Here is a 13,053-nt window from a genome sequence, read left to right as displayed (position 1 = left end):
AAGTATAGACCAGGCCAGAGCAGGGCCGCCCAGAGGGGGAGGCAAGTGGGGCAATTTGCCCCGGGCCCCACAGGGGCCCCCACGAGAATATAGTATTCTATAGTATTGCAACTTTTTTTTATGGAAGGGGCCCCTGAAATTGCTTTGTCCCAGGCCCCCTGAATCCTCTGGGTGGCCCTGGGCCAGAGCACCCATTCTGAGTCAGAACAGTGAGAACATGTCACCAGAGAGGAGGGCAAAGAAAGAAGAATTCCAGGAACAAATGGGTTTCAAGAAGGTGATTTGAAGAAGGAGCGGGAGGGATCTTGATGGAATGCAAGTAGGAGACTGTTCCACACACAGGGACCAGGATGATACAAGGCATGGAGCAAAGATGAGTGTGAAAGAATGGTGAAGGGATCAGAAAGATGAAAGGCTGGAGAGTGGCATTGTAAAATGTTTTGGGTCTTTGTGGTAGAAGTGCTCAGTTACTGCAGTGGTGAGCACAATATAAAAGCCTAAACAAAAGAGAATAGAATATTTTATATAGAATATTTCAATATTGTATTACACGGTGAACAGAAGCCTAATGTCAGATTGTAGGCACCTTTTACCAATATAAAACAAAGGGTGAATTCTTGTGATGCTCAGGGCTCCAGATACCTAGGCAGCACAGTTATGAATATAGCCACATATAGAACATATGGAGAGGAGTATGTAAACAGTTTAATTACACAAGTAAAGGGTGACTGCGTAACCCATCTGGGGTGGAATAAAGCTGACCCATGAGTCAGTTGTGCATGGGTCATTGTTTTCTTTCATGTGTCAGTGTTTCCATTATTAACGCCTGTTTCAAGGATATGTAACTTGGCTGTAGAAACCTGGTCAGAATTCCTTACTTCTCAGTATATGTCGTCTCAGGCCAGGGTCACTTGGTGATTTTTAGCACATTTTCATAACAATGATTGAGCTGCCTTTGAGTTATAGGTGATATCACCCGTATGGGGATATCAACAAATAATGGTGTTTAGAGCCTGGGAGTGGAGGTTGGATATGCGGTGGGTAGAACTAAATTAAGATCTTCGTCTGGCATTTTTGTTGCATTTTACACCTAATGTACCCATAAGAAACAAAGGAAAGTCTGTTTTCACATTTACGTGTGTATATTTGGAGCCAGATTCTCCCCCTCAATTATACTACTGCAACCCCTGGACCTAAACGGGGGGAGCAGCAGTAGAATGGAAAAGAAAATTTGATTCTGAATGTTTTGATTTTGCTGGTTACATAAATGTGTTTAAAATTCCTCTTGGTTTTCATGAACAAACCCTGGGAGTATTACTTGCTTAGAGGATTTCTTGAGTTATTATCTAATCTATCCGTCTCTCTGTCTGTCTATCTTAGTGTTTTATACTGCTGCCCATCACTAGAGTAGCTGAGTCCCTTCCCCATAATAGCAATAGCCAAGTCTCTCGTGTACTTCATAGTCTCTGGTTCTTCACCCGTTGATTTGTTTCAGATTTTTTTCTATTTATTTGCTCATTCATTTTGAGGGGAAGTTGTTTGGAGGAAAGGGGTGTCTGTGTTGTGAATGCCATTCTTGCTATAGTGGAAATGTGTCTTTGGAGAGGAAGGTGTTACAACCTGGCCCTGTGCCCCTCTGCGTGATAGCAGTCTGATGCAAGTGGACCCAATAGCTGGATCCAACGTGCTTCGGAAGGAAACTGGGTCTGGGTAGAGTCTAGCCACTGTTTCTAGCTCTGGAACCATAGGACACACTCGCAGGCTCAGACCTCTTGTCTGATGCTCTTCTTTGGGAGATGGGACTCCGCAATCCAGTTGCCTCAGACCCCAAAACCGGTGCTTCAGACCTCTGAGCCCCCCTAGTCTTTTTCATGTGCTCTCTCAGAGTCCCACCTAGGCTGTGGGCTCTCTGGGCTTCTAGTTTAACCCCTTTGGGGACAACGCGACAGGGAATCATGGAACACAGGCTTTGCATAGGAATTTCTTCACCACAGTCACTTTACTCTTCAAAGTACCCTCTCCTTGTCTGATCTCACCCCTCTGTGAGTCTGAGGTATGTTAACAGGTTTCAGAGGGGTAGCCATATTAGTCTGTATCAGCAAAAACAACGAGGAGTCCTTGTGGCACCTTAGAGACTAAATAAATTTGTTAGTCTCTAAGGTGCCACAAGGACTCCTCGTTGTTGTTTTTTTAGGTATGTTAGTATTTCAGGCTTGGCAAAGTCTGTCTTGCCCTCTTGTTCCTGCAAGCCTTTTAGTTTTGTGGTGATGGATGCTCCCCCTACTCAGAGCAGCATATTCAGGTCTTGGCTACACTTGCAGATGTACAGCGCTGTGAGTTAAACCTGACTTCGTGCAGCTGGGTAGGGAAAGCGCTGCAGTCTGTCCACATTGACAGCTGCCCAGCGCACTGTCGTGGCCACATTTGCGGCAATTGCAGCACTATTGGGAGCGGTGCATTATGGGCAGCTATCCCACAGAGCACCTCTTCCCATTCTGGCGCCATGGGTTGTGGGAAGGGGGCGTGGGTGCGGGGGATTCTGGGTCCTGTCCCAATGCCCCGTGATGCATTGCTTCGCATCCCAGAAATCCCTTTGTTTCCGTCCACCTTTGGCGCCATCTTTCAACGGTTTCTGTGCAGCGCGATCTGTCTGCGGGAAATGGAGTCCAAACTGCTGAGGCGTATGCTGACGAGTCTCGTCAGCACGTCACGTTTGGCTGTCGAACTATTCCTTAAGATCCAAAGTGACAGTGAAAGTGAGGGTGAGGAGTCCGACGATGCTATCGAGCCGAGTAATGCGTACGACACGAAATTGCTTGTGGCATTCACGGACATGCTCAGCACCGTGGAACGCCACTTTTGGGCTCGGGAAACAAGCACCGAGTGGTGGGATCACATCGTCATGGAAGTCTGGGATGACGAGCAGTGCCTGCAGAACTTTCGGATGAGAAAAGCCACTTTCATGGGACTGTGTGAGGAGCTTGCCCCCACCCTGCGGCGCAAGGACACGAGATTGAGAACTGCCCTGCCAGTGGAGAAGCGGGTGGCTATTGCAATCTGGAAGCTGGCAACTCCAGACAGCTACCGGTCAGTTGCAAACCAGTTTGGAGTGGGAAAGTCGACCTTTGGAATCATGTTGATGCAAGTTTGCAAGGCCATTAATCGCATCCTACTCAGAAGAACCGTGACTCTGGGTAACGTGCAGGAAATAGTGGATGGCTTTGCACAAATGGGGTTCCCTAACTGTGGAGGGGCGATAGATGGGACGCACATTCCTATTCTGGCACCACCCCACCTAGGATCCGAGTACGTTAATCAGAAGGGGTATTTCTCTGTGGTTCTCCAGGCGCTTGTGGATCACCGTGGGCGTTTCATTGACATTAACACAGGCTGGCCCGGAAAGGTGCATGACGCACGCATCTTTCGGAACACTTGGCTGTTCAGGAAGCTGCAGGCCGGGACTTTTTTCCCAGAGCGGAAGATCACGGTAGGGGAAGTCGAAATGCCCATTGTGATCCTTGGAGATCCCGCTTACCCGTTAATGCCGTGGCTCATGAAACCCTACACAGGGAGCCTTGACAGCAGCAAGGAACGTTCAACTACAGGCTGAGCCGGTGCCGAATGACTGTGGAGTGTGCCTTTGGCCGTTTAAAGGGCTGCTGGCGATCTCTGTATGGGAAGCTGGACTTGGCCGAAAACAGCATCCCCGCGGTTATATCCGCGTGCTGTGCCCTCCATAATATTTGTGAAGGGAAGGGTGAAAGCTTCACTCAGGCATGGACCTCCGAGGTTCAACACCTGGAGGCTGAATTTGCACAGCCAGAGAGCAGGGCTATTACAGGGGCCCAGCGCGGGGCTGCATGGATTAGGGATGCCTTGAGGGAGCAATTTGAGGCTGAAAACCAGCAGTGATATCTGGTGCCCTGCACGGGAGTGAAGTGCAGTAGTTCCAATCTTTAGGAATCAGTGTCTGCTTAGCAGACAAGCAGACTTGCAGTGCCTGTTTATTTCCTGGGCTAAGGAGTCTTTTACTTTATGCAATAATAAAGAATGTTTTCAAAGCCAAAGAATCTATTTATTGAAAAGAAAAAAAATTTATTTATTGAAAAGAAACAAGGGGGTGGAGTGGGGAACAGTACAATCACAGATTCACGTATGTCCTGTCTGGTGTGCTGTGCAGTGAGTGCTGCACTTCAGGATAGCTATACTGCATGGTGATGGGGGCTGAGTGCAGAGGGTAAGGGTTGTGGTTTTCAGGGCTGGGTGGTGAAGATACTGGTGTTGGAGGCAGCGGGTGGCGTGAAGAACACGGAAGTTGAGGAAAGTGGGTTGGAGTGGGGCACAATGGAAAGAGTTTTGTTACAAGGGCTGAAGGGGGGGGGGTGGCGTTTGCGGTACTGCTCCTCTTTCTGCATGGCTACCAGCTCCTGGATAACGTCTGCTTGGCGCTCCAGGATGCTTATGAGCCTATCAGTGCTTTGCTGCCGGTGCGCGGTGCTTTGCCGCCGGTGCGCTGCGTTTTCCTGGTGGATCCTGCTTTCTCTCTCCCTCCAGTTCTGTGCTTTCTCATTCTCTTTAATAGATTGCCGCATCACTTCTTGCAGCATGTCTTCTTTGCTTTTTCACAGTCTCTTCCTGAGTCTTTGCAGTCTCTGAGCAGGCGATAAGAGGGACGGCTGAGGTCTCAAGGTTGATGCAGCTGTATAGGCAAAATGCAACATTTAACAGAGGCAGCATTGTTTATACCAGACAGAGTAATGATTCCCCCCGCACTTAAGGAGTAGAAAACACACAAGGTTTACACAATAGCATAATTTTCCCGTCCGAAACAAAGCACACATATCCCACGGGAGCCTCAAAATGGTGAGTAAGGGGGACTGATTGTTTCAGGGCTGCACTGTCCTCTGGGTTTCTGTGCCTTGGGGAGAGCCAACAGCTTCAGGGGGCACCTACACTGAACACTGTCCCAACATTTTCCACAGGAGTTCATCCTGGACGATATTTCGCTGCTGAGGGTGACCTGGGAAGCAAGGGAGGGTCTTCTACTGCAATGCGGCTTCCGCCCTGGCCCATATGCAGCTTGCCTGTGTGCAGCAATGGTCCCCCTGCCCCTCGCGGCACAGTGGCGCGGACACATTAGCCTGGCTGGGACAAGGACCACGGTGGCTCTCCCGATAAACCTGCGCAAGCGCATTGCACACGTTCTGGATGAGACATTCGAGGAGATTACCGAGGCTGATTACCGCGATGTGATAAACCACATTAATGCACTATTCCGCATCTAGGCATGCATGCCTAACCCTCCTCTCCCAAAGAGCCCGCACCGAAAAAATTCCTTCCCGAAAAAAAAACCCGCTTACCGGGAACCTGCTCTTCTGTTTGTCCTCCACTAAGTACCGGCCGCTGCAACTGGCTACCTTCCTCCTGGCTCAAGAAGAGCTCCTGGCTGCATGGCTCCAGGGATTCCGAGGTGTCTCCATCCGGCCCACCACCATCACTCCCGTTTTCCTCCTCCTCCTCTTCCTCCTTCCCCCCCCCACACCGGCTCTGAAGTGTCCATGGTGGTGCTCGGAGTGGAGGTGGGGTTAACCCCAAGTATCGCATCCAGCTCTTTGTAGAATTGGTAGGTCGCGGGGGGAGCACCCGAGCGGCCGTTTGCGTCGCGGGCTTTGTGGTAGGCACTCCGCAGCTCCTTCACTTTAATCCTGCACTGCAGGGCGTCCTGGTCATGGCCCCTTTCCATCATGTCCTTTGATACCTTCCCGAAGGTATCATAATTCCTACGGCTGGAGCGCAGCTGGGACTGGACAGCTTCCTCCCCCCAAACACTGATGAGGTCCAGCAACTCGCCATTGCTCCATGCTGGGGCTCGCTTGGCGCGTGGAGGCATGGTCACCTGGAAAGATTGGCTGATAGCACTCCACACCACGCTGGGCTGAGCAAACAGGAAGGGGATTTTTAAAATTCCCGGGGAATGTAAAGGGTGGGTCACATGGTTGGTTACCTGAGGCCAGGGCAGTAGAGTTTGAACTGATGACCAGAGTGGCTAGAACAGGCATTGTGGGATACTGCCGAATAATTCTGGAGGCCATTCACAGCGCATTGGGCGGCCACACTGGCGCCGCAGCGCTACAGCGGCAGCGCAATACTCGCTATTCCTCTCGGAGAGGTGGAGTACATGCAGCGCTGCAACCACGGAGATACAGCGCTGCAAATGCCTTGCCAGTGTGGACGGGGAGTGAGTTACAGCACTGGGGGAGCCTTTACAGCGCTGTAACTCGCAAGTGTAGCCAAGGCCATAGTCTCCTTTTGCAATATGTTCTGCTGAAAGCTTGTCCCTTTTTCCTTCAGGTCCCTGAGTAGAAAGTCCATTGTTCCAGGAGGGGAGTGGGCCAGCAATTGACAGACCATCAAAGCCGATGGCCCTAGATTGCTTTCTTGATGGCTTCTCCATTATGATCCTTCAACAAGGTGTCAATCATCTTTCCCCGGCAAAGTGGCTATGTGGAATGCAATTCCATAGGCTTGCTTTGTGAAAGGTTAGATATGTTCAGCACATGATACAAGATTAAGGTGACCATATGTCCCATTTTGGCCAGCACACTCCCCTTTTTAAGCCCTGTCCCGGACCTCCTGACTTTTTTTGGCAAAACTGGACAGTTGATCCTGTTTGCTCTTGCCAAATTGCCAAGAGCAAAGAGGGACAAATGCCCAGTTTTGCCAAAAAAAGTGCGCCTCCTTAGAGAGACAAGGAGGAACATTCGATAGGGCAAGCAGCGATGCTGGGCAGCGGGGCTCGGGTGGTCAGCCCCAGCCCCAGGCGGCAGGGCTTGGGTGGGTGGCAATGCCAGGGGGCTCGGGCCAGACCAGCATGGGAGCGAGAGGCCTCAGGCCAGCCCCATGCGCGGTGGGGGCTCAGATGAGCAATAACACCAGGTGGCTCAGGCGAGCCCCATGCGGGACGAGTAGGAGGGCCTTGGGTCAGCCCCGCACGGTGTCCTGTTTTCACTTGGAGAAATATGGTCACCCTATACAAGATGGAGGTCCTAATAGAAAACAGAATTTACCATTTGATAATGACACATCCTGTTCTGTCACAAGAAGGTTTGGCAGCATTTCCTAAAAGCCTGTCTGACTTTGGATTTGCCTAATTTCCGCAGGAAGTTCCTTCCACAGGCCAATCCCATCGAACATCAATTTCATCCTCCATTCTGGAAGATGAAATGGTCTAATGTTGCCCAGTATACTTGGTGTCTAGTTAAAAAGGAAAGACAATTCAAGTAAAATATTCGTTATTATTAGATCTAAAACATATTGGGCCAAATTCTACTCTCAATTACAGCAGTGTAAATCCACCCAGGTCAGAATTTCTCACTGTATATGTATATTTAAAAAACCATATCTTGTTAGACAAAATCTGATCTCACTTGCACCTGTTTTACAGTGGTGCAGCTGTATGGACTCTTGATTTCTGTTGGTAGAAGTGAGAGGAGAATCAGGCCCAATAGCACCAGTTCTTTAAGGGTCAGTCTGCAGCACAACTAATCCTCTGCATCAAGTATGATTTATTAGGCAATTGCTCACATCACATCGCCTCCTCTGGAACACCAGCAAGTTGGACAAATAACACATTATAGATTCATAGACTAACACTCTCGTTTCATGGACAGCAAAGAAAAATAAAACAGCTCAAATTTCATGATTTACACTGCTTTTGCAGTGTCTTTTTCCCAAATGGCTATTTTTTGTGCCAACTGCTATTCTAAATATGATTGTTAAAGTATTATTAGGTATAGATAAAGTATTTATTAGGTATCGAGAAGTGAAACTGTCCAGCTTATCTGAAAATAAAACCCACAGTTACCTGAGCAGTGGGGGGATAAATCTACATATATTACCATGAATTTCAAAAGCATACATTGGGGAAGTCTGCATTTTCTGTGCAATGAGAAAACAGATGAATTCTATTAATGGATGTAACATGTGGGTTGGGTTTAAGCTAGAGTGTAGTTTGAATGTGGATGTCAAAGCCAATTTATTGTAACATATTTTTCCTTTCAAAATATTTTAAGACGTACAAAAGTTTGCACAACATCTTGGCAAGCTGGTCTGTGGAAAGGAATACTTTCTGTCTCACAGCTAACATAAGGGCTGAAGAATGTGGCAGAGGCTGAGCAATTCTGGATTATTTCTTGAATTGAAAAGAATGTGTGCAAGACAGAATTGTGTAAAAGTCCATTAAATTTTCAGAGGTGCAATTGTAATGCTGCCCTGGAGGCTGCAGGTGGCTCCAAAAGAAAGTTGTGGGTTTTATGTCATATTTAGATTGTTAAACACTTTACTTATATGGCCCTGTCTGAATGCCGCAGAATTATTTTAAATTAGAAATAACAATAACCATCCACAGAGAGACAAAGTGGGTGAGGTAAGATCTGTTGTTGGACCAACTTCTGTTGGTGAGAGAGACAAGCTTTCAGGAGCCACAAAGGACCTGAAGAAGAGCTCTGTGGAGCATGAAAGCTTTCCTCTTTCCCCACCAGAAGTTGGTCCAGTGAAAGGTATTACCCCACTGTCCCATATGACTGATCAACATGGCTATAACAATACTGCAAACAGTGGCCGGCAATGTATTTTTTCCTTCCCAGTTGGTAGGAGAAGTAATTGGATTAATTTACAGTTTGTTTTTCATGTATGTTTTGGTTTTGTGGGTGTGTTTGTATCTGTGTATGTGTGTGTAGAACTTGCTGAGGAAAAGCTAAGTCACAGAAATTAACGTTGCATGTAGTTCTCAAGGTAGTCATTCCTGTCTCTTGTGACAGTGAGTTCTATAGTCTAGGATTGGTGCCTGTGAAAGTTCTGACTCTGGCACTCATGAGTCTCTGCCATTGGTGAAGTATAATTATCCCAGGGGAATGTAGCTGTCATGGAAGATCATAGTCATGGAGGGAGAGGTGGTCTCTCAAGTAGCTAGAAGAATCCAGTGGACAGAATCCTGGAGTTAGACTCTAATCACTGGGGGAGCCCGTGCAGACAGTAGAGCACCAGGGTGATGTGCTCTTGGACACCTATGGTGTGAAGCAGACAGTCTGCTGCATATTGTATCAGCTGGAGCTTTTTCAGATTGGGTGGCTTCGTTTCTATGAGTTGTAATAATTGAGCCTAAAAGTCAGGAAAATGATGTCCCCATAATTGTACCTAACTCCCCAGTAGCGCCCGTCTGAGCTATCGCTGCGCAACTTTGTGCACGTGGCATTGGAGTGCTCCAGGTTTTTGTGTGATAATACAGGGGCAGAGGTAGCTCTTTCTCTATATTTATGGAAGGGTGGAAGTCTGTCTACTGGTGAAATGATTCAACAGAAAGCATGTTGCTGTCAGCAAAACCTTTTTTTCAGTCTAGTTTGTAACAAGAAAGTAAACAGAACACGTATAGCTGAAAGAGGAGGAGCAGAGGGTGGAGTCTCAGGGGAAGAGGAGGGGCCAGGGCAGGGCCATGGAGAGGGTGGGGCTCCTGCTTTTGCCTTTTGAAAAGATGTTCACCTTACTCTTACTCTTCGCACCCCAGTGTGGCCTTGTGTGGAAAACTACAGAGAGAAGCCAGACGGTTGGGCCAGAAGCAGCCAAAGCAGGGACCACTGGACATTCAGAGAACTTCAACAGTGTTGATTGGACTTGCTGTGCCTTGTGCTGATTGGCCGTTTGCTCCAACCCCGCCCCCCCACACACATTGTCTCTTCACCTCAGGTTCACTCCACACCTCCTTTACCTTCTGACCCCTTTTCCTCCCTCCCTTCTCCTTTCTTCCCAACTCCCCACTCCCCACCAAAAAAAATTCATGGAACTACCATGCCGTTTGCTGCCATCACATTGTTCCCTCTGCTTGTGTATTAGACCCCTCTCCCCACCCTGCGTCAGTCTTGTCCCATTAGATTGTAAACGCTTTGCAGCAGGCACTGTCTCTTATTCTGTGTTTGTACAGTGCCTAGCACAAAGGGGTGCTTCTCTTTGTCAGCCCTTAGGCCAGAGGAGATTAAGGTTTCGTGGGGTCCTGGGCCAGAGCAACTGGGGGACCCCTCCCCATTCTGCCCCTTCTGCCTGCAGCACTGTCCGCAGCCCCACCCCATTTTGCTCCTTCCTTCTGTGGCCCCGCCCCTGTTCCACCCACAGTCCCGCCCCATTCCACCACTCCCTCACTGCGGCCTCGCAACCCGTTTGCTCCTTTCTGGCCCCACACCCCACTGCGGTCGCAAGACCGGAGAAGCTCTGTCCCCCCGGCCAGGGCCCCAGGTCTGCAGCAGGGAGTGAGAACTCCCCCAGCCCTGAGGCCATGGCAGGAAGCCAGAGCTCCTCCAGGCCCGGGGCCACAACTGGGGTCCAGACTCTGGGGCTTCCCCCGCTGCCCAGCGCTTCTACCAGAGAGAGGGATCACGGTGCTGGGGCTTCCCCCGGCGTGTCTGCCAGGGAGCAGGGTCGGGGCCCGGGGGCTTCCCCTGCCACCTGACACTTTTCCGGGGAGCAGGATCGGGGCACGGGGGCTTCCCCCACCTCGCCCTTCCCACCTGGCCCTTCTGCCAGGGAGCAGGGTCAGGGTGCAGGGGTTTCTCCCACCCATCCAACGCTTCTGCCAGGGCTCCAGGCTTCTGCCGCCCTGCAGCAGCTGTCTGCTGGGGCCGGGGCCCCTGGGCTCGGGCCCCATTGGCTAATGCGCCACTGTCTTAGGCACTACTGGAAAAAACATGATCAATAATTATAACTGGAGATAATTCTGCAGCTCCAGAATTTACTCTTTTCTTTCGCCCAGATTGTTCCTAGGGAACATGAAGGAGCCAATGAAAAGGCACCAGTCATTGCACTGTGAAGTGACTACTAACCACTTTCTTGTTTTCTAACAAGGTTACAAATAACTGTCACTTCTAATAGAGAGTCTCAATATAATAGTTGTTGTTCCTAACCAAATTTTAGGTGTCAGTAGATGCAGTGTTTGTTGCCATGTAATCATATGAATTGCCATGTGTTCTTATGGGAGTTCCCTGTAAAATTCCCAGGACAGCTCAGTTACTTCCTTTGAGGTTCCATAAACTCCTGTTAAAATGTCAAGGTTTCCCACTGAAACCACATGGTAGGTTTTCAAAGCTTTCCGTACAGCATTAGAGTTACTTCCTCTGCTTGATTCTTTATATGAGCCTTTGTTGTCAGTCTCTTGTCCTGCAGTTTAAAGAGCAGTGTCCCACACTTGATCTTTATTAATCTAAGTGTGTAAAAAGAGTCATTGCCTTTTCTTGATGATTTTTTATTTTATTTTATTCATTTTATCATTCATAAGATGTTTCTTCTTTTTCAGGATCAACACTCTGTGATAGGCCAAGGTGCAGGCCCCAGTCCAAGTTCCAGTACTTGCTCAAATCCAAACACTGGAAGTGGTTACATGAACTCATCCCAGCAATCAACGTTGAATCAGCAACTGATGGAAAAAAAACAGGCGTTGCAGAGGCAGATGATGGAGCAAAAGCAGCAGCTCCTTCTGCAGCAGCAGATGTTGGCAGAAACAGTAAAATTTCTTTCTAATTCCTATTTTATGTCTAATAAATTTTCATCGGATTCATAGAAATTAGAGATGGAAAAGATCGGTTAGGTCACTTTGTCCATCCACTGAACATTCATGATTGTTCCCTATAGAATATTCTTGATGGCTCTGTTCAACCTATTTTAAATTATTCAAGCACTGAAGCTTCCACTACTCCCTTTGGGAGACTATTCCACAGTCTAACTGTTCTCACCATTAGGAGATTTTTCCTGATATTGAGCCTAAATTTCCCTTAGCTCAGTTTCATTTTAATACTCCAGATTATGGCCCCAATCCAGCAAAGCACATGCTTAATTTTAAGCATGTGAGTGGCCCCAATGGACCTGATTCTCATTTATACTGAAGCCACTGTGACCACTCTGGCTCTGTAGAAAGGCTTTAAAGCAGGGGTAGGCAACCTATGGCACACATGCTGAACGCAGCACGCGAGCTGATTTTCAGTGGCACTCACACTACTGGGGTCCTGGCCACCTGTCTGGAGCGCTCTGCATTTTAATTTAATTTTAAATGAAGATTCTTAAACATTTTAAAAATCTTATTTATTTTACATACAACAACACTTTAGTTATATATTATAGACTTATAGAAAGAGACTTCTAAAAACGTTAAAATGTATTAGTGGCACGCGAAACCTTAAATCAGAGTGAATAAATGAAGACTTGGCACACCACTTCTGAAAGGTTGCCGACCCCTGCTTTAAAGTGATATAAGTTATGTTTACACCCACTTTAAGGCTTCTTTACATGGGCAGAGTGTTGTAAAGTGGTCTTGGTGTAAAGGGGAATCAGGAGCATTGACTTCAATGTCAGGTGCTTAAAGTTAAGCACTTAAGTGTTTTGCTGGATCATGGGTTGTATAAATCCCATTTCATATTGTTGACACACCTTTAGATACTAGCAGCCAGTTATCATATTTCCCTGTCGATTTGAGGGAAAGCAGAGAGTTTCTCTTTGTGTGGCAGGATCATCATGTTATGAGATACAGGATGTGCACATGCTGCCTTATTTGTAGTTCTGAATCCTAAGGGCCCAATTCTTTGTTACCCTGTAGCTTGTGCAGCCATTGACACTATTGTAAAGTGGATGTGAAATCATACCCGTTTGATTGGTAGCTCCTTATATCCACTTTGCACTGGTGTCGATTACTGTGCAAGGGGTGGAACAATGGACAATCAGGCCCTACATGCATCTTGAGAAGTGCTAAAAGGAAAGTAAACGAAAGTTAAAGGGAAAATTAAAATAATAACTGCAGGGTGAATCCCTCTGTGGATCAGCTTGTGTTTGTTCTGCACTTGTTATACACACACAAGTGCACAGACATACACATAAAACAATCTCAGTTGCAATTTAAAGGAATTGCTGCAGACCAAGATTTTTATGGGAGCTAAAAGGTTTCTAGTATCAGAGGGGTAGCCGTGTTAGTCTGAATCTGTAAAAAGCAACAGAGGGTCCTGTGGCACCTTTAAGACTAAC

General features: G+C 47.8%; 1 protein-coding gene across 1 annotated transcript in view; it reads left to right on the top strand.

Annotated features, from left to right (window-relative positions):
* MAML2 (mastermind like transcriptional coactivator 2) overlaps nucleotides 1–13,053 on the top strand; it is a 273,291-nt gene that overhangs the window by 245,456 nt on the left and 14,782 nt on the right. The window contains exon 3 of the mRNA XM_024217148.2: nucleotides 11,339–11,545. Coding sequence (XP_024072916.2) covers nucleotides 11,339–11,545 — 207 coding nt within the window. The remainder of the gene's footprint in view (nucleotides 1–11,338; nucleotides 11,546–13,053) is intronic.

The sequence above is a fragment of the Terrapene carolina genome, unplaced genomic scaffold (assembly GCF_002925995.2).
Source record: "Terrapene carolina triunguis isolate 2854851 unplaced genomic scaffold, T_m_triunguis-2.0 Scaffold97, whole genome shotgun sequence".
In the NCBI taxonomy this organism is placed as follows: Eukaryota; Metazoa; Chordata; order Testudines; family Emydidae; genus Terrapene; species Terrapene triunguis.
This window is presented reverse-complemented; position numbering and strand designations above follow the sequence as displayed.